At 44.0% G+C, this 20,648-nt stretch overlaps 1 protein-coding gene across 32 annotated transcripts in view; it reads left to right on the forward strand.

The window, feature by feature from the left end:
- The window catches only part of ANK2 (ankyrin 2), a 279,443-nt gene extending 262,662 nt beyond the window's left edge, over positions 1-16,781 (forward strand). For 20 of the 32 annotated variants that reach the window (XM_068188303.1, XM_068188306.1, XM_068188300.1 and 17 more), the window contains 9 exons: positions 280-411; positions 779-925; positions 2,065-2,344; positions 4,048-4,327; positions 6,325-6,408; positions 7,426-7,590; positions 8,577-8,759; positions 9,642-9,733; positions 14,572-16,781. In XM_068188303.1, the coding sequence (XP_068044404.1) occupies positions 280-411; positions 779-925; positions 2,065-2,344; positions 4,048-4,327; positions 6,325-6,408; positions 7,426-7,590; positions 8,577-8,759; positions 9,642-9,733; positions 14,572-14,755 (1,547 nt within the window). In that variant the 3' untranslated portion in view covers positions 14,756-16,781. Of the gene's footprint in view, positions 1-279; positions 412-778; positions 926-2,064; positions 2,345-4,047; positions 4,328-5,827; positions 5,921-6,324; positions 6,409-7,425; positions 7,591-8,576; positions 8,760-9,641; positions 9,734-14,571 lie in introns of all 32 variants that reach the window. The other 12 variants (XM_068188282.1, XM_068188279.1, XM_068188283.1 and 9 more) reach the window with 1 other exon arrangement.
- Positions 16,782-20,648: the final 3,867 nt, after the last annotated feature.

Consider the following 20,648-nt stretch of genomic DNA (forward strand, 5'->3'; position numbering starts at 1 on the left):
GAAGCTTATTTTGTTTGGGATACCAAGAGTCCTAAATGGGTTAACAAAGGAACCTACTTTAAACAATCACTTTAATATGGTGGATTTAATAGACTTGAAGCAGCAAACAGTAGTGGGGACAAGTGAAAGCAACATGGAATGAGATGGAAATGTATTCTCAGGTTTTGGGGTTAAACTAATTCACAGACAGTTACTTTTCTTTGAATGAAATTAGACCAGGGGATTAGTTGTAGTAGTAGTAGTAGCAGACCTCTTTACAGAGATGGATTTCTTTTTCAGAGCTAGCAAGAGAACTGGACTTCACAGAGGAGCAAATTCACCAGATCCGAATTGAAAATCCCAACTCTCTTCAAGACCAGAGCCACGCACTCCTCAAATACTGGCTTGAAAGGGATGGGAAACATGCAACGGGTTTGTCTCCAGTTATTGTATGTAACTGTCCCCAGTCTGCTAGCTGAGGTGACAGGTGTGTTGTAATCAAGAAGAAAATTTAGGCTACAGAAAGGATGACCATGGATTTTAGTCAATTTTTGTTGTTTCTAGTCTTGTCTGTATAACACAGCAACTCAACAAATTTGTTAAAAGGAAAAAAAACAGAGTGCTAGTTTTTATAGGCAGCTGTTAGGTTCTTTTTAGATTTTACATGGCACTGCTTCTAAATGTAACTATAATTTATTTATGACATCGGTCAGTCTACTATATATGCCCTTCCTATGGAGAAGGGAGAGAGTGTGCTTGATTCTTAACTGAGCTGCACAATGTCCTTCCAATGGCACAGATACCAATCTGACCCAATGTCTCACGAAAATCAACCGCATGGACATCGTTCACCTGATGGAGACCAGTGGCATAGACCCCATGCAGGGCCACGGCACGCGCACGTACGCGGACACGGAGCAGTCCTTGGCATTGGACCACAGTGAAGGTAAGTGTCTTCTGACCCAAACTGCCCAGGCCATCTCTCCAAGCATCACTCTGCTCTGAAGTGTCATCTGTCAGCTCTCATGACAGTGTGCTGGAATCCCATTGTGAAAGCACAGACAATGTGGATGGATGCAAGCATGGCATCACAAGGGTCACATTTCACCAGGTAGAAGACCTGAGCTTTAGGTGATTCTTCAGAAGCAAACACTGTAGCCACCAATGTTTGCCCAGTTTACCTTGGAGTTTGTTTTTTTTTTTTTGCTTATACAAGTGCTTTCATGAAAGTTCAGAAGGATTTGACCAAGATATAAAAAAGGGAAACTACTCCATGCTTTGACAGAAAACCCCTTTGGATTTGAGTATCCAGGATATTGCAATTCTGTTGGGATGCTATTGCATTTCTTAAATTTGAAAGTTCAGTGGACTGAAGAAACACCTCCAAATTATTTGGCATAAAATCCTCTTTTCCAGAAGTGACATTTTTGGGGGCCTAACTCAATATTGAAGCATATTAGACAGCTGCGAAGGTCCCAGTCTTGAAGGGGATGTAGGAATAGAAGGCTGTTTGTTACAATTAGCATTCTCATATCATAGCTAAATAGTTTTAGATTGTTAACTACTCTGTCTAGCTCAAATTCAGTACAAGCTTTTCTGATTCCCCCCAGTTTGTTCTTCAGAGTTCACTAGGTTTCCAGTGACTACAGTACATGAATGAGCTACTTCTTGCACCTAGCCCTCTATGAAGTGTTTTCATCTTTTTTTATACAGTTAATTTTCCCAGAAGCAGATAAATAACAAGTATGGGGGGGGGAAAGTCACTAAAATATATCCTAATCAGCTGGAAAAAAACTCTGTTGTGAATCTTCTTCTATACTTGGAGGGTTTCAAGCATAATTACTTGAGGCAAATTTCTGAGTAAATGTTATTTTACCTGTTACTGTCCAAATCTGGCCATAGTAGTGGCAGTCTGGCATGCCTTGGGCTACTCCTGGAGGCCAGGTGCCCTCCCACTCAAGGTGTTCAAGAACCTCCAGTAATGTGTTGTGCCTGGGGATTTTCAATGCACATGGAGCACGGGGAAGGACTTGTGCATTCTGGTCAGACTTGTAAGGATATCTCTCATCTCTCTGTCTTGGCAAGGGTTTTCAGCACTGCAAGAGGAAGTGTACAGCTCGAGACACAAGCAAGAACAGCAGAGACTATCTAAGGACAGTGAGCCAACTGAGCACCCCCCTCTGGTCTCCGAGGAAGATGTGTCTGTCAGTTATTCCCCGTTCCAGGACAGTACTCCCAGGAGCGAGGCAGAAGTGTCCACGGCTGAGCTTCTGAGGCAAGCACACAAGGAACAAGTAGAAGCTGAATTCTCAGGGAAACCCCAAGATGTGCCAGGGAAACCATCCGCTTCACAACATGAATATTTGTAAGTGCCAAAAGACCAGGATGAAGCCATAGGGAACAGGTTCTCTTTTCTTTGTGTACTAAGAGGATTTTACAGCTGCCTTTGAAACATATGAACACACTAGAATTTTCATCCAGTTGTGGTTTTCACTTTTTAATCCATGTGGTGGAAGCCTTAAGGCTGAGGAGAGAAAGTCAGTCTGTCACTGTGAGCACAAATCAATAACTGTGTTTAATCATGGGAAAGAAAAGAGAGTTAATAGAGAAGTGAAGGGGGTTTTATGTATTTGTTCAGTCCTCATGTCTTGGATGACAAGTGATGACGTATCAATGAAAGTAATCCAAAACCTCTTCTTCAGTTTTAGGATGGCTTTTTCAACAGAGGCAATTTTTTTTCAATTTAATAATTTCTTTAAAAATTCATAACTACCTATTAAGAACTGGGTTTTTAAAAGTGTATTTCAGATGGCCAAAGGAACAGAAATGAGGTGTTACAGAGGCAAGACACAAGTACTTACAGGAATAACACATGATAGAGTACACATAGAGGACCTTTGCAGAAAAAACTTGAATTCTGAGGTGGGACTGTCAGTGGAGTGGGTGTCATTTGGAATGGAATTTGAAATAGATCATGTTTATTTCTCCACAGCTTTCCTGATTATGTGCCCATGCTGAGACCTCTCTGCAGGGTAGAGTCAGGTATTAATAAGCCAGCAAAATACCAAGAATCCCTATCTGAAGAAGTGATTTTCCTGGAGGTGATTAGCTTTGATGTGGAGATGCAGCTCTCAGCACTCAAAGGGCAGCTGAGCCCAGTAAATGGACTTAGGGGGATTCTTTTGCCGGGAGAGAGTGTGGGAGACAGAAAATACCATCTAGGAAGGCTTCTGTTACAGTGTTAGGCAAAAATACCAATGCTCCCTAAGGATTTCCATCAGGAAATTAATTTCTTTGAGGAACAGAGAATCCTTGTGAGACAATAGTGCCAACACTACATGAGAGTAATGATGACAAGGGAATTTCACTACACTGCAGGTCTAATTTGAACTAGGTGGAAAAACTGGGCTAGATTTAAATAGGAACATGTAAGGAACATGCTCCAAGAGGAAATATACAACAATATTGAATGTAAATTTGCTGGAATTAGATGCATTTCCTATATATATATGTGTTACATAGCAACATTTATAATAATAGGTTTAACTAACTTGGGGATTAATCAGCAATTAATAATGAATCAGGGTTCAACCATAAAGATACCATTACAAACAAAACCTGAACCTCTACTAAATCTCAGTTTGCTAAAGCTCCAGAATTCTACATGAAAGTTGGTTTTTCCACTTTGCAGCTGCACAGCTTGTGTTCAGTGTTGTAGGTGCCTCACATCCTTCTCTAGCAATCCAGGCTCTCCCACTAAAAAAATAAATGGTAGTATGTAGAGATGTGAGGGCACAAGTGAAAGCAAAGCTCTCTGAAATACTTTATAAATACCAGATTTTGCAGAATTGCATGGAAGGGTTGGATATCCATTTGGAGATTTGCTCGGGAAGATGGGTGGCATTTCCAGACAGACTGCCCTGTAGCTCCTGTCAAGGGGTATCAGTTATTTCTAGACTTGGCCAAACAACAGACAACATAAGAATATGAAGTCAGTGCATAATGTTCCATTGCTGGAAATTGGGAAGCACTGCACGGTGGTAACTCACTTGGACCTGTAATTCACAGTGTCACAACTCCAGGAACAGAGCAGTCCGTGGGAGCTGGAAAAGCAGCGAGCGGAAAATCTGCGCACTCAAGCACGGCAAAGGGAGAGGCACCGACAGCGCACCCGCAGCCTCCATCCCCTGTGCAGAGAGGGGACTCCCCCATCATCCAAGAGCCTGAGGACCCCCAGCTCCACCAGGAAAGCCTCTCTCCAAGGAGATCTAGTCTCATGATAGTGGAGTCCACTGAGGAGCAGATGGAAAAGTCTGGAAGGGGCTTTGAAGAGGAATCTTTAGAAAAGGTAAATCAACAACTTTGCCTTAATGTAATTGATAAAATAAATCAATTTTTATGACTCTCTCATTCCTTAAGATAAGAATATTTGTAATTAATTTGCATCCTGGCACTGAGTTTTTCTTCCTTCCCTCTGTGGTTTAAAAGGTCAGGTAAAGGCTTTTCTCTTGAGGTTTTCAAAGTGAAGCAAAGCCCAGATCCCAAAGTGTAGGCTGGTAATTCTGGTTCTGCTCTACCCTTCTTTGTCCTTTGGCCTGTGACAGTTACATCGTTGCCTGAGAGAGCGTCAGTAACAGGGGCAGAAACAATCTGGAACAGATGTAATGCAGACAAAGTAATAACAGTAAAACTCATAAAGAAAGGCAAGGCTAGCCCAGAGCAGCGTGAGAAATGGTGTGAAAGGTCTCTAAAGTCAGTGAGATGGAAAAGAGACAGCAGCTGTGCATTGCAGAATATCAAGGATGTACTGAAAGAATGGTGTTTATGTAGCACACAGGCAGTAAAGAGATACAGCGACAGGAGAGCGAAGAGGATATCAAAAACTGTACAGGGTAGGTCTTGGGTTGTGTGAGACAAGGGACTTCTGGCAGCAGAGAGGGGAAGACATCCACCAGCAAGGAAAGAGAGCAACCATATGGCTTTCAGTAGAGAATTAAAGTTTCTTGGCAGAGGAAAGTTTAAGAATAAACAGCTTGCTTTGCCCGTCCTAAGTGGAAGAAAAGGAGAAGGCATCCTTGGGCAGGAAATTAGCTTTATAAGTCAAGTTAGAGCAGAGAAGGTGCAGCTGTACTGAGGCAGAAATAGTTTCACCTTTGTGTTCATTAGAAACAAGGCCTTCTCTTTGCTATTATGTAGTCAAAGGTATCACCTTTAGAATGAACGGTTTCAGAGCTTTGCCTCTGGGATTCAGGGAAAGGTGGAATTTAAAATGTATCAGATGATTGAAAGGGTATCTACAGCAGGACTCAGTACAAGCGCTGCTGGAGGACAGTTGCCCTTGAAATAATGTACTGCTTTTTTCCTCTGATTCTTTTACTGAAGTGAAACAACAGCAGCTGGTACCACCACCCCCCCTTATTTATTTTCCCTTTTATGTTTTTATACTACAGCTATTTCCCAACGGATTCTTTTCAGCCTCTCTTTGCCTTCTGAGGTGTTTGTTTAAACTTTTAATTCTTCCTTATGCAGGATAGACAAGTTCAGCACTTGTTACTAATTTTTCCTGATCTTCCTGATCAGGAAAGCTACACTTTGTAATCAGCTGCTTCTGATCTTTCTGATCAGCTACTGCTGCACCGTCCTCTTGTCAAAATGGTTCAGTCTGACTGAAGAGTTCTGCACTCTGTACTATCCCTGTGGAGGATTAAAAAGACTTTTGTATATTTTTCTGTGTAATTAACCCAGAAAGCATATGCAAAATGTAGGAATTGCAGAGCTGGTGTAGGAAGACAGAAGCTGTAGCTACTGCTAATACCACATACAGATCCTGTTTCCATGCTTCCCCTAGGAGTTAGCAGACGAGTTAGGTGGGCTGGAGCTCAGCTCAGACGAGGACGAGATGGTCACTACCAGGGTCATTCGGCGCCGGGTAATCATTCAGGTACTGAGTGTTGAATGACTGCACGAGCCTGTGCTGCCTTAAGCCTGAGTTTGTGTTGCACCTCAAGCAGGGATGCTCTCAAATAATGCATCTCCATTGGATAAACCTTAGGATTACAGTAACACCGCTAACCCCCCTCTAAACTCCATAGATGCCTCAGTAGGAGGAAGATGAAGACTTGTCAGCCCCGTATACAACAAGGTCAACTAACTTATCTTTGCCTGTGTGCTGTGGCATCACTTTTCTGTGCATGCCTTTCTAAGGATTTATTTGCAGAATAGGTTTTTTTCCTAACATTGCTGATTTTTTTTCTATTCTGTAACCAATTAACTGATGTTGAAGTGGCTTATTTGAAGACCCACATGAAGGCCTTGCTTCACACAGCTTTGTTCTTTGTCGTACAGGCTGATAGTATGCCTGAAATGCCACCAGAAACAGTCACAGAAGAGCAGTACACAGATGAACATGGCCGCATGGTGGTGAAGAAGGTATTGTCAATTCTGCCCCTTGCTACCTTGTTCCTCTCCTGTAAGAGGAAGGAAAAATCATCCACGGAAATGACAGACTTTCTGCTATGAAAGGGCATGATTTGAAGAGTAGAGAGTGGAAGGAATGAGAATTTCAGCTCATGAGAGACACCAAAGTTTGAACAATAATTTAGATTCTCAAAATGGTTCTGTTACAGTGTACAACCTAACAGGAGTATTTTGTTAACTTTCATTTAAAGCCAAGGAAAATTCTGCATAGATCTGAATATTTTAGAACAAACTTGTTTATCTCTTTTTTAAAAACCCCACCAAAAAACTGACTCCACTGCAATCTTATGTGAGATGTTTGTTTGTTTGCTTGTCCTAATGAAAGCAATGTAAGGCTGGGTCTGTAAGAGTCAGATAAACCCAGAGTCTAGATCTTCAAAATCAGATCATGCTTAGAAAAACAAATTCTGCACAGCCTGTAAGTGAAAGGGGAACTTCTGTGCTCTTTTCTTTATCTGACAACTTGGTGCTCAGTGATTTGGTCTAGGACTTGGCTGAGCTGGGACGGTGGCAAACCCCATCTTCTGTCTTCTAAGAAGACATCACACTCCCTCAGCTGGATAGGCTGTCTCTGGAACCTGTTTGAATTCCTGGTAGAATAAACCACCCCAGCCCCATTCCTTGCTCTCGTTGCACAGAGGCGAGCGTGAAGGTTCTTACAGATAGGTCTGTGCCTTGAATTGTGCCATGCAGAGGTTCGGGTCATCCACAGAAGGATGCACACTCATCCTTCTGAGCAGTTTCACATCTTGAACCCTGTAATTCTCTTCTTGCTTTGGCCAGCCAGTGCCTTGAGAGCTTTAACACCACATGAGTCTCTTGAGTAGGTATTGAGGAATAGAACACAGAACCATCTATGCGGGTTCTTTCATGCAGGACAAAATGCCCTTTGAGTAGCAAATACTAGATAGAGAACAAAGAGGAATATTTTACTGCTACATCTTTGGGGACTAAATTCCATTCCTTCAGGTCACTCGGAAGATCATCCAGCGATACGTTGCTCCAGATGGCACGGAAAAAGAGGAGGTGCTAATGCAGGGAACACCGCAAGCCCCCGTCACTGTGGAAGAGGGAGATGGTTATTCCAAAGTGGTGAAGCGAGTTGTGCTGAAAAGTGACAGTGAGCACTCAGAGGTAGGGTTTGCTTTGCCTGCCGTGGCACAGAGCAGCAGGCTCTTAGCCAGCAGGGTTCTTAGCCACTGCAGCTTAGCGTGCTCATTCTGCCATTCAGTCCTTGAACCACATAGCTACAGTAAGTTTACCTTGCTGGTCTATTGTTGCTTTGAAGAGGCTAAAAACATCTATGACTTAAACAAAAACTGTTTTGGAGCCAGGTATTTAAAAATAAATACAGTCTGAAAAGGTAAGTGCCTTCCTGCCGTACTTCACTGTCTGGCCCTACAGGCAACTGGATCAGCACAACTGAGTTGTGAGGAAGGGACAGAAGCTGGCAATGGGGGTGTGCTTTCAGCAGTGCTGGGCCAAAAGCAAGGTGCAGCAAGCAGTTATTGGAATTGTGAAAAACATCACTGATACTTTTGCTTGCAGGATTTACTAATCAGAAGTAATTCTTTAGGAGTAAAGTAACAAGAAAGAAGAATCTTGATTCCCCCCCCCCCCCTTTTTTCTATTGGCCTTTTTTCTTCCTATTTTTTTTCTGTTTTCCTTTTTTCATCTTTTTCCTTTTTTTCTTTTTCTATTTTTTTCTCTTTTTCCTTTTTCTTTTTCCCTGCTTTTTTTTTCTGTTTTCCTTTTTTTCTATTTTCCTTTTTCCCCCTTTTCTCTTTCCTTTTTTTTCTCCATTTCCTTTTCCTGTTTTTCTTTTTTACTTCTTTTATTGTTTTCCTTTTTTCTATTTTCCTATTTTTCTTTTTACCTTACTTTTTTTATTTTTTCCTTTTTCCTCTTTTTCATTTTTTATTTTTTCCTTCTATTATATTTTTTCTTTTTTCCCCCCTTTTTTCTTCCCCCCCTCCCCCCATTTTTCTTTTCAGAAAGCTGAACCTAACAGATCTACACTTTACCCTGTGGAGCCCATAGACACAGCAGTTAATTTGGCCAGTGCACATCATGAAGTGTGGAATTCATGTCCATCTCACTTGTGCTTTCTAACCTTGCAGGTGACCCTGTCTGAACCTGCCATTCTCTCTAGTGCCTCCAAATTCCAGTCCGAACCAGTGGAGGGCCGGAAAGTCAGCAAGGTCATAAAGACCACTGTAGTGCACGGAGAAAGGACGGAGAAACACCTGGGGGATGCCAGCCTGGCTTCTGATCTTCCGTCAGCCAAAGAGGACTTCGAAGAGGTAAAAATAACTTTTATATATTGCAGCAGTACAGCAAGTGTGGCCACAACCCCAGGGAAAAAGTCTGTTTTCCTGAAAGGACCAAAAGCGGTGGCCTAGCAGACTCAACCGGCGAGTCCTAAATTGAGGATAACTCTGTTCTTATACTCAGCAATGTTACAAAAATATGCATATTTAAACAATGTGGAGGGAAAGCTGGCATTGCAGAATTAGTTAAGACACTTGCTGAGACTAAAAGAAAACATCACGGAGGCTTTGTGTGAAATTCTTAGGAGTCTTGGGTGTGAGTGCAGTTAAAGTTCATTCCTGTGTTATCACTGTGGAGGTAACTGTAGAAGTGGCTACAGTTAAGCCTTCACCCTGGGTAAATGGATGTTTTCCTCCCCTGAATCCTGTCTCTTGTCCCCTTTATTAGCATGTCTTAGAGGTTGAAATAAATACTTAAAAACACATAAATAGATAAAAGCTGTGCAGCAATAGGTGACGTGGGTATGTGGCTTGGGTTTTGTGACCAGGAGTCCAGACCAGCAGCCTGGTCCCCTTTTTGTCACAGAGGCCAAACAAGGGGCAAGAACTATCTGGTAAAATTTGAAAGAGACGCCTTGGGAAGGAGCACTTAGCACCCAGGTATTGTCTCAGTAAATCCACAAGTCTGGAGCCGCTACTGTGACATGCTTTGGTACAATCATTGATGAAATGAAACTGCTCTCTAGGAGACACTGCATGTCATGTGTCTGCAGGAGGCAGGGATGCAGTTGCTTCTTACAGGTGCCTGTTCAGCATTTTCTCAGCATTGGGTTGTGTGAATATGAAGGACTAAGGTAGGAAGAGTGCCAGGTGTTTTGGGTGTGTTGTAATTTGAAGTTTATGTTTTCATTGGAGGCTTTGAGCTATACAGGTCACCACATGACAGTGCAAGTCCCTGCTTTGGTAGAGAAAGAAATCAAGAAAGACGATGGATCAGTAATTAAAAGGTTTGGCTCGGCAAGCTGATGAAGTGTTACTGCAAATGAATTAACACAGTCCCAGGAGTGGATTGCAGTGAATGCCTGCTAAGCTTTAGTTGCGGTGGTACTAAAGCATTGACTAACCTGGCAGCAGTGATGGCGTACATGACACTGAAATAAAACACTTTCCACACAACCTTGGTACAGGAGTTAATACAAAGGCTGGTATTTATTTTCTACAAATTATTTTTTATAAGTTTAGCAAAGTAACATAGTTCTAATTGAATGGCAAATGAATGGATGGCTGGAGAATGGATAGAGATCAATAAATGAAGAATGAATGAAGAATTAATAGATAAGTGTAGAATGGATGGATGATAGGGAATGAATGTAGGGATGATGAATAATGGAGAATTAATGGATGGATGGTGAATGACTGGATGACCAGGAATGAACAGATGATGGAAAAATGGAGGGATGATGGATAAATATGTGATGGGTGGGGCATGAATAAATGGGTGGATGATGGACAAAAGGATGGGTGGGACGAATGAATGACTGAATGATGGAGAGTGGAGGAAGGGATGAATGAGTGGATGATGGAGAAGGCATGAAGAGATGGAATGAGTGGATTGTGGATGAATGAAGGCATGAATGACAGAAAAGAATGATGAATGAACAAATGAATGATGGGATGCTGGTGATGAATGAACAGGTGAATGAATGGATAATGGAGAATTAATGACCTATGTGGCTGACAAGGAATGAACAGCTAAATAAATGGAGGAATGATAGAGCAATAGGTCAATGGCTGGAAAAGGGATGAGTGATGAAGAATGCTTAAATGGGTGGATGACAATAAATGAGTGAAAGATGGAGAATGAAGAGATGGATGAGGAATGACTGAAAGGACAATGAATGAATGAGATGAAAGAATGATAGAGAATAAAGGAAGGGCTTGATGAATGAACAATGGCTGGATGAGAGAGAATGGATCAAAGACAGCATAATGAACATTTAGTGGTATTCGCACCCCCTTAGCGGTATTCGCGATATCTCTCGCGGTATTCGCGCTCCCGTAGCGGTATTTGCAGTCCCTTGCGGTTTTCGCACTCACTTAGCGGTATCCACAATATCACTCGCGGTATTCATGCCCACTTAGCGGTATTCGCGGTATTCCTCGCGGTATTCGCGCTCACTTAGCGGTATTCATGCCCACTTAGCGGTATTCGCGGTATTCCTCGCGGTATTCCTCGCGGTATTCGCGCTCACTTAGCGGTATCCACAATATCACTCGCGGTATTCATGCCCACTTAGCGGTATTCGCGGTATTCCTCGCGGTATCCACAATATCACTCGCGGTATTCATGCCCACTTAGCGGTATTCCTCGCGGTATTCGCGCTCACTTAGCGGTATCCACAATATCACTCGCGGTATTCATGCCCACTTAGCGGTATTCGCGGTATTCCTCGCGGTATTCCTCGCGGTATTCGCGCTCACTTAGCGGTATCCACAATATCACTCGCGGTATTCATGCCCACTTAGCGGTATTCGCGGTATTCCTCGCGGTATTCCTCGCGGTATTCGCGCTCACTTAGCGGTATCCACAATATCACTCGCGGTATTCATGCCCACTTAGCGGTATTCGCGGTATTCCTCGCGGTATTCGCGCTCACTTAGCGGTATCCACAATATCACTCGCGGTATTCATGCCCACTTAGCGGTATTCGCGGTATTCCTCGCGGTATTCCTCGCGGTATTCCTCGCGGTATTCGCGCTCACTTAGCGGTATCCACAATATCACTCGCGGTATTCATGCCCACTTAGCGGTATTCGCGGTATTCCTCGCGGTATTCCTCGCGGTATTCGCGCTCACTTAGCGGTATCCACAATATCACTCGCGGTATTCATGCCCACTTAGCGGTATTCCTCGCGGTATTCCTCGCGGTATTCCTCGCGGTATTCGCGCTCACTTAGCGGTATCCACAATATCACTCGCGGTATTCATGCCCACTTAGCGGTATTCGCGGTATTCCTCGCGGTATTCCTCGCGGTATTCGCGCTCACTTAGCGGTATCCACAATATCACTCGCGGTATTCATGCCCACTTAGCGGTATTCGCGGTATTCCTCGCGGTATTCGCGCTCACTTAGCGGTATCCACACTATCACTCGCGGTATTCATGCCCACTTAGCGGTATTCGCGGTATTCCTCACGGTATTCCTCGCGGTATTCGCGCTCACTTAGCGGTATTCGCGCTCACTTAGCGGTATCCACAATATCACTCGCGGTATTCATGCCCACTTAGCGGTATTCGCGGTATTCCTCGCAGTACCCCCCCCCCCTCGCGGTATTCGCGGTATCCCTCGCAGTATTCGCGCTCACTTAGCAGTATTCCTCGCGGTATTTGCGCTCACTTAGCGGTATTCGCGCTCACTTAGCGGTATCCACAATATCACTCGCGGTATTCATGGCCACTTCGCGGTATTCACGGTAGTCCTCGCAGTACCCCTTGCAGTATCCCTCACGGAATTTACGCTCACTTAGCAGTATTTGCGATATCCCTCGCGGTATTCACGCTCACTTAGCGGTATTCCTCACGGTATTTGCGCTCTCTTTGCTGTATTCGCGATATCCCTCACGGTATTCGCGCTCACCTTGTGGCATTCGCGGTCACTTAGCGGTATTCGTGGCATTCCTCGCAGTATCCACGCTCACTTAGTGGTATTCCTCATGGTATTTGCACTCACTTTGCGGTATTCGCGGTATCACTAGCGGTATTCGCAGTATCTCTCGCAACATCTGCACTCCCTTAGCGGTATTCGCGGTATCCCTCGTGGTATTTGCAGTATCTGTTGCAATATTTGCGGTCACTTTAGCGGTATTCACGGTATCCCTTGCGGTATTCGCAGCATTCGCTCTCACTTAGCGGTATTCGCGGTATCCCACGCGGTATCTGCGCTCACTTAGCGGTATTCACACTCCATGGTGGTATTCACAGTCCCCCTTACGCTTCTCACCCTCTTTGCGCATCACCACATGCTCTCCGCACTTCCCCTTGTAGTATGCGCACTGCTCCTCTGCCTCAAATGCTCTGTGTTGTTTGCACTCCTCCTCTGCCTCACACTCTTCGTGCTCCTCCTAGTGTTCTTCTTCCTACTCCACCTCACACTCCTCCTTGCCCTCCTCCGTGACAGAGGAGGCAGACAAAGGTTGGTAAATTGGGCTAGAGTCATGGAGGATGCCTTGCCTTGCCTTTTCATCAGCTGGAAAACACTGGGCATGAGGATGCACATCGTAACACACCCACAATATTTATTGATTTTTCAAGTTTCTATTAGCAGTTGTTCATCATCCACGCTCAGTACATTCACATAACCGCCACCCGCAGCCCTTTCTCATCCATACATGCATCATTCTCCATACATGCATCATTCCAGCTGTGCCTCAGTCATTTACCACCCACCTCTGCAATCATCAGCCGCTGTCCATACATCCATCCTCTCTTCCTCATTCATCCATCATCCACTCTCCATCCATAATTTCAATCATCATCCAAATCTCCATGCATCCATCCTATCATCATCCACCTTGTCATACATCCATCCAATCATCCAACTCCCCATACAGCCATTCCTTATATATTCATCATCTAGTCTCCATACATCCATCTTCCATTCCTCAACCACTCTCCGTTCATCCATTCCTCATTCATCTGTCATCCAGGCTCCATTCCTCCATCCTATCATATCAGCCACTCTCCATACATCCATCCTCTATCCAGTCATCATCCAAGTCTTCATGCAACCATTCCTCATTCATTCATCATCCAGTCTTCATACATGCATCCGATCATCAGCCACTCTCTAATTATCATGCAACTCTCCATCCATCCATCCATGCATCCTCCATGCACTTTCATGCCGTTCTCTCTGGTTCTAGAAATTAGAGGCAGACACAGGGTGGTAAACAGGGGTACCTTTATGTAAGGATCCTTAGGTACGCTTTCCCTCAGAAAATGCTGAGGATGCACACCCAGAACGACATATCTACAGTCTTTATTGATTTGCTAATTTTAATTAACATTCAGCCATCTATACATTCATTGCTCATCTGTTCTCCATCCACTCACTCTCCAATCATCATTCTGCAGTCTCCTTTCATTCATCACCCTTTCTCCAATTGTCATCCATGCTCCATACATCCACCCTTCCTTCTCCTTGCAGCCATCCTTCACTCTCCATCCATCATCCATTCTCCATGCACTTTGATGCCTTTCTGTCTTGTTCTAGAAATAAGAGGCATACACAGGATGGTAAACAGGGCTACCTTTATATAGGGATCCTCAGCTGGAAAACACTGAGGCTGCACACCCTCCGTGATGCATGTAAAATTTTTCTTGATTTTGCAAATTACCATACCTGACAAGAGTCCCCAACTAAAAGCACACTCAGGTTAAGTAATGCCCCCAGCTCTAGTACCTTCTAAATCCACCCCTCCTTGGATGAAGACTCAGCCTTATTGATAAAAATATGTCTCAAAGATCTGATTTCAACCTTGGTTTCTAAGGAATACCAAGGTAGCATAGGGATCCTGGAAGTTGTTTTGTCTTTCTGCCTAAGAAAATACTGAAGCTATGTTATAATAATAGGCTACAAACATATGTGTAAAGTATACAGAAAATATATAAAGTAAAAAGGGTAAAAATCTATAGGAGTTGACTATTGCATCATACTCACACCTTGCTGTGCCTTCTCTCCAGCATGTGTAACTCTGCCTTGGAAAAGCCTGAAAACCATGATTCTCTCAGACCTCCAGAACAGTGGCCTTTCTAAGTCAGGTCTCTCATTTTTTTTGGTTCCAGGACAATACTAAGTAAAGCCAGCACACAGAAGAGGACTGTGATGAAGGACCGCTATGGAAAACATGTTCACATAGAAGAGCTGGAAGACACCCCAGAAGCACTCCCCAGGGATGACCTCCATCATGACCTCCAGCAGCTTCTTAAACACTTCTGCCAGGAGGACTGGACACAGGAGGCCAAGTGAGAAGCTGCCGCCCCTGCACAGCGCCACGTGACCCCTCCCATACGCAGCCGTCACCGTCCCTGGGTAGCAGAGTCGTCACTGCCGCTCCTACCTGTGCAGCTGCAGTGAAATAATTTCTTCCCATCCCATGCTGCATTTTGTGCTGTTATGATTTTTCACCCTGTAAGCTAATTTGTGACCAAAGATAGCATCCTTCAGGCAGGATGATTTATCAGCCATGCTGGCACCCTGTCAGCATGGCCACTTGTCCCTGTCCCTTTGCTCTGGCGCTCGCTTACTGACACGGCCCTTGCCAAGCAGACTTCATCAACAGGCCTCTTCCACTGACTGTGTACATGCACCGTACAAAGGAGTTGACATGTAAACTGTAAATAGCAGAGTATTTGAACTCACAAGACCGCAGAACACTCACTGCCCGTTGGCATCGTGGGTTATGAGGTGCAGTGACCCTGCGGAATGGTGACAGATCACGGCACGGCACCACGCAGACCACAAATGCTGACTGACCCAGGAGGAAGCGCTGCAGAGCTACCGAGTACTAAGAGTTCCTGTTTAGAGATCTGGTCTAGGCAAAGGCTGCGCAAGTCAGGAAAAAGGCAGCTGTTCACACGAAGCACGGCTGACTGTGGCCATTAATTGTGCAGACACCTTCGCACAGCCACTGAAACGTTTCCAAAAGAAAAAGAAAGAATAACTTCCCCACTAGGTACACAAGTTGCTAGCAGCTCTACCTGCGGCATGTTCACATATGGTATTCAAGCCTATAGATCCGGACCTGTGGTGGGGTGTATTACACAATCCTAATGCCGGTAGTTTCCCGTTTTCATCACTGCTTAGCTGACCTCACCAACAGACTGGGGGTGCTTCCTGCTGGCCACTGCACTGTAGATAACTATGGGACAAAGACTTACCCACTATACAAAGAGAATAATTAATTCACCGTGTTTTATCGAGATTGCCTCTTAGCCGATACACGCATGTGGCATCTGAAGGTCAAAACCAAACCCTCCTAGAACCATGTCAGCTTCTAGGCCCTCTTAGCACTGAGCGAGCAGTTTTTATCTTCTGATCAAGTGTTTTTTAAAGAACAAGTGCTCACAATCCTCAGCAGCCGGTTTCTGTTCATATTTTGTTATGTAACTAGATTATATATATATATATTTCTAAACCAACCCTCTGAAAACCACATTAGCATGTCTGCACTTTTATTTTCCACAAGGGGAACGTAAGGATCTGATATTTTGGGTGTTCTATACCTGAATATTTAATGGAGGGAGCTCTGTAGGGTTTTAACATAACACGCATACACACAAGCACACCAACTTAATGCTTTTAAACAGTTATTTCATTTTTTAAATAGTAGACTCAGCACCAGAGTAAAACCAACCCTCTCCTCTAGGAGCAATCCTTTGTCCAAGCTTATCTGGCCTTCTACAATTATAGGGTTCTTTGGTTTTGGTTTTTTTTAATGACTCACTCAGTGCTCAGAACAAGGGCACTTCCTCATAAAGATAATGATGCCAAAAGCGTGGAAACACCTCTGGAGCTCTGGCTTCCTGTGGGCAGAACCATGAGGTGCCATGCTGACACTTTTTGGGCAGGCAAGAAAAGAAAAAAGTGTTTTGGCAGCCAAATCGAATGAGACCCCAATGAAACATCTCACAGCGCATCGTGGCTTCCTGACTGTCTGAGACAGCACAGGAGGGTCTTCAAGGATGGGGCTCTCAAGAAATGCATTTCTGTTGTGTTATTTGCGGTGCAGATGATGTTCTGTGTAACAGCATAATGGTTATTCACCTCTTATTTTGATTTTTTGCTGTGTTATCAGAGAACTTGAATACTGTGAGAAGAAGTGAATTTTAAGTTGACGAATCAGCATCTTGTTCCCATGGTGATAACACTAATTGAATATATCTATGAGGGCATGTATTAGTTAAAAATTAAAAAGATACAACACTAACAATACATAGCTGCAATGTGTACAATGGCTGATTAACTAAATAAAAATGTACAAGTGTTAAATGTAGCAACGGTGGCTCGCTCACTTTTACTGCTGGCGCGGCGGGATGAGGGACGGTGCCCACTTGGGGACCTCAGCGGTGCCATCAGAGTCACAGTTCCTCTGTGCCCAGCTTGCTCGCTCATCACAGACACAGCGCCGCCTTGTCAAGGGCACGACCTAAGCCAAAAGCTGCTCTTTCCTCTCTTCCTTCTCCTTTTCTAATGACAGACATCTGTATGTTAATGAGTCCAACAATCAAATTCCACTCAAACCTGCACACAGCAAGCCAACAACCCCACCTTAAAAGAAACTGCATGCCCCTCCAGCACATGACTCTCCTGCTGGCCTGTGGACAAGTGGGGAAAACCAGATGGGGATAACTAATGGGGAATTACAGAGACCCGGGTGAGCATCACTCTCTGTGCCAGACAGCATGGCAGTGCTGGGGAAAAGGGAGACACAACAGAGGTAGGCTAGCACTGGTTTTTCTATGCTTTCAAATCCCAACCTGATCAGTTTCACCCAGCAATGTCAGTACTCCCAAACAGAAACACTATTTTGCTGAAAGACCCTGGCCTCTTCTCCTTAATACCTAAATACCCTTCCTTGAGTCACATGAATTATTTTTTTTTTAACAAACAAGTCATTAAAGCAAGGGACTGACTTTGCACTTGATATGCCCTCACAAGTAGCAGCAATACAAGTACTAAGTTACTCTTGCTTTCCACCCTGAGAAGCAAAAGGCTTTCTTTTTTTGTTTCTGTCTACAATTTATATGAACCAGAGCCAACTAAGCTTTTCTCTAGTCTGAATGTAAGACAGCTCAACAATGGGTTTTATTAGCAGAGCCTGTTACATCCCACCTCTCTTCCCAGCAAACCCTTGAAGATGCCAGTGGGCTCTATGACCAGCAGAGAGCTGTTTACTAAATTCCACCATCCCTGACAACCTTAGTGGTAGGTACCACCAAAGGGTGGTAGCTGTCTCCTTCCATAGATGACTTTATATTTTTACTTACCATTCCATAAAACTGCACTACAAGTGCTGGAGCATCCTGTGGGCACTTCCTAGAACACATGGATTCATGATGCAAAATTCAGTGAGCTGGAAAACACAGACAGACTGAATTCTCTGCTGACAGGTCATACCATGGATAATCAGTGGATTTTGTAGCTATAAGCCATATACTCTGCACAGTACAGCCTAAAACTTCAGGCCTTTGATAGTGGGCAACTTCCAAATCCAGGACATTTCCCTAAGGTAATAAACCCAAATGGATTCACCTGCACCTTAAAACATTCACCATATCCCAGGTCTGACTCTGCAATTGCTGCAAGCACTTAGCACGGGAAGCAGCATTTGGGAACAGCCCGAAGCTGCAACAGTTGTCAGGTCTCAAAATACCTGGTAAAGAGGTCTATGGCTGCGACTCTTGTCAGTGCTGTGACAGCGTCGGAAAGAGCAGCTGTATCCTCAGCTTTTGCCGTGGTTTCCAGTCCCCTACAAAGAGCCGGCTTGTCTCACCAGGCCTAACCCTGTCCTCAGCTGTGGCAGCAGCCGTAGGCACAGTCCCACTCTGCTTCCCACCTCTGCCATCAGGAGAGGATTTTACATCTAAGAGCCTATTGAGCATGGGGGGAGTTACTTGGTAACTGCAGGTAAAGGGGGTAAGGTGACCTATAAGAAAACACATTTCTGATGTACTGGAAGGGTGTGAGGAGTAACCCTCATTCTATGCCCACACTGCAGGGCTATGAAGACACGACACTGAACTCACAACTCATTGCTTCAGCTGTTACAGTCACAGCCCAAACAAGGACGCGCAGTCACACAACCACCCCCCACAGGAAACTCGCTCATGCCCCACCACAGACCTGAACCCATTTATCCCACTGAGCCAACAGGACATTTCCAGAGCACTCAATGTCTAGTGAGGACACCCATTTACTTCCAAAAACTGACTCCCTTTTCTCTCCTGCTTTCTGGATCTGCTCCACCAAATCAACATCCTTTTTGGACAAATTAAGTTGTGGTGGTTTTGTTGAGTTGTTTTGTTTTTTTCAAAATAAATCCAACACCTCCTTTGTCTATTGACTAAATCAATACCCAAATGATCATCATGTGAGGTCCACCATAGCTGCTGCTGAGCTTAAGGCTAAAGCTGAGCTCACCTGTCACCTTGCTCCCCTATAATTACATTAAAAATAAATTTAAAAGAGCAAATAAACACAAATATCTCAATCAAATTAATTAACTGAATTAACTGGTGTTTCCTCTGCTTCTATTGTTCCAGCAGCTGGCTGACTGTGAGGATAATCTTTTCCCCTTTGTCATATCATTTCAGATCTGTGTTCTTATATCCATAGGACTCCAAGGGAGCTGTTAGAATAACTGGATTAAAGTAAAAAAAAAGCGCACATGAAAGCCTGCAGAAGAGCTACAAACCTGTCTGAAACTCCCGTAGTGTCCACAACACCCTCTTGCTTCATGAACCCCAGAAGGAAATATCAGAATTACATCATGAGTAAAATGGTGGGGTCTCCTAACATGCCCCTTCCCAGAGCTTGTGGACATACCTTCCCCTTGAGAAGGATCTCCTCTCAAGGTTATTCCCCAAGGCTGAGAAATAAGATAGGCCCACAGTTGTTGGAATGGATGAGCAATACCCATCTCTACTTACTAGCTTTAAAGTCATCGCTTCACTATCGCTTCAGAAGCAGTGCACTATACTAGCAGTTCTAGCTACCCTCACTGCGCACTGAATCATTTTGATTAAGGTCTTTTAGTCTATTTATTATCATCATAAATAATTTTCTGTTTTATATATATATAAATGTGGCTCACCATCCTTAATCCTGCAGGGTAATGTTTCAATTACACCTGCATAAGCCCTTAGACACAAACCGTGGATGAAGCCTGGATGTGCCTGCACCCAGACCCTTCTCTGAGGAAAACTTTAGAAAGCCTGGGGGCCCTTCTGCAGCTCTGGACCCTTCTCCGCTCACCTTGGCCTGCAGCTCCCACTCCATGAACCCCAAAAGAAGATGTCAATTACAACATTTGCTCCAACATTAATCTAACTTCTGGAGACAACATGGGGAAAGCTACCTTGGAGACAGCCTGTTCTCTTTCAAGGTACACAGAAATAACTGCTGTATCTGCAGAAACCCTGTGGCTTCAGTTGGTGAGTTGCTGGTAGAATCTTTCCAGCTGTTCATTGAAGGTAATGACACAGGCTGCACCCAGTCCTTCTTCCTCCATGAGATGCTGCCTTAGCTCCGAGTTACACAATATCAGACTGAAGGGAAAGAGATCTAAAGAAATATGAATAGCATACATCTAAAGGAAAAGGATTCCTTGAAATTATGCAAAGCAGTGAGTCAGTCCCAGCCTTTTTATCATGCACCAACATTCTAAGCTGTACAATGAAAAGCCACTGGTACTAATCAGAAGGACTGAGCTGATAACATTGAGTATTAATCTAAGTCAGAACTAGCAGTAAGGACAAAATCCCCAGTCCCTCCTCACCCAGTCACCTCACACAGAGAATAACACAAGGAGCATCTGAAAGTACCTATTTCTATTACAGTCTCCAGTGCTACAAGGAAAACAGTAAAATACAGCTTAAAAGAACAGGTTGAACATTGGTGAGGTCAGACCTCCCAGCTTTCTGAGCAGAACTCAAAGACTTGCTCAAGACTCCTATTGAACACCACTAGAGTGCAGCAAACCATCAGTATTTAATAGAAAAAAAAAAAACAATAATACACCCACAAGTTTTTTGCAGTAAAATACTCCTCTACTGGGACAAAACTTCCCATCCCTCATTCCAAGTTTTCGAATTTAAAGAATGTATGTATTTATATATACTCAGAGTACTTCCATGTTCCC

Source organism: Anomalospiza imberbis, chromosome 4 (genome assembly GCF_031753505.1).
Source record: "Anomalospiza imberbis isolate Cuckoo-Finch-1a 21T00152 chromosome 4, ASM3175350v1, whole genome shotgun sequence".
Lineage (NCBI taxonomy): Eukaryota > Metazoa > Chordata > Aves > Passeriformes > Viduidae > Anomalospiza > Anomalospiza imberbis.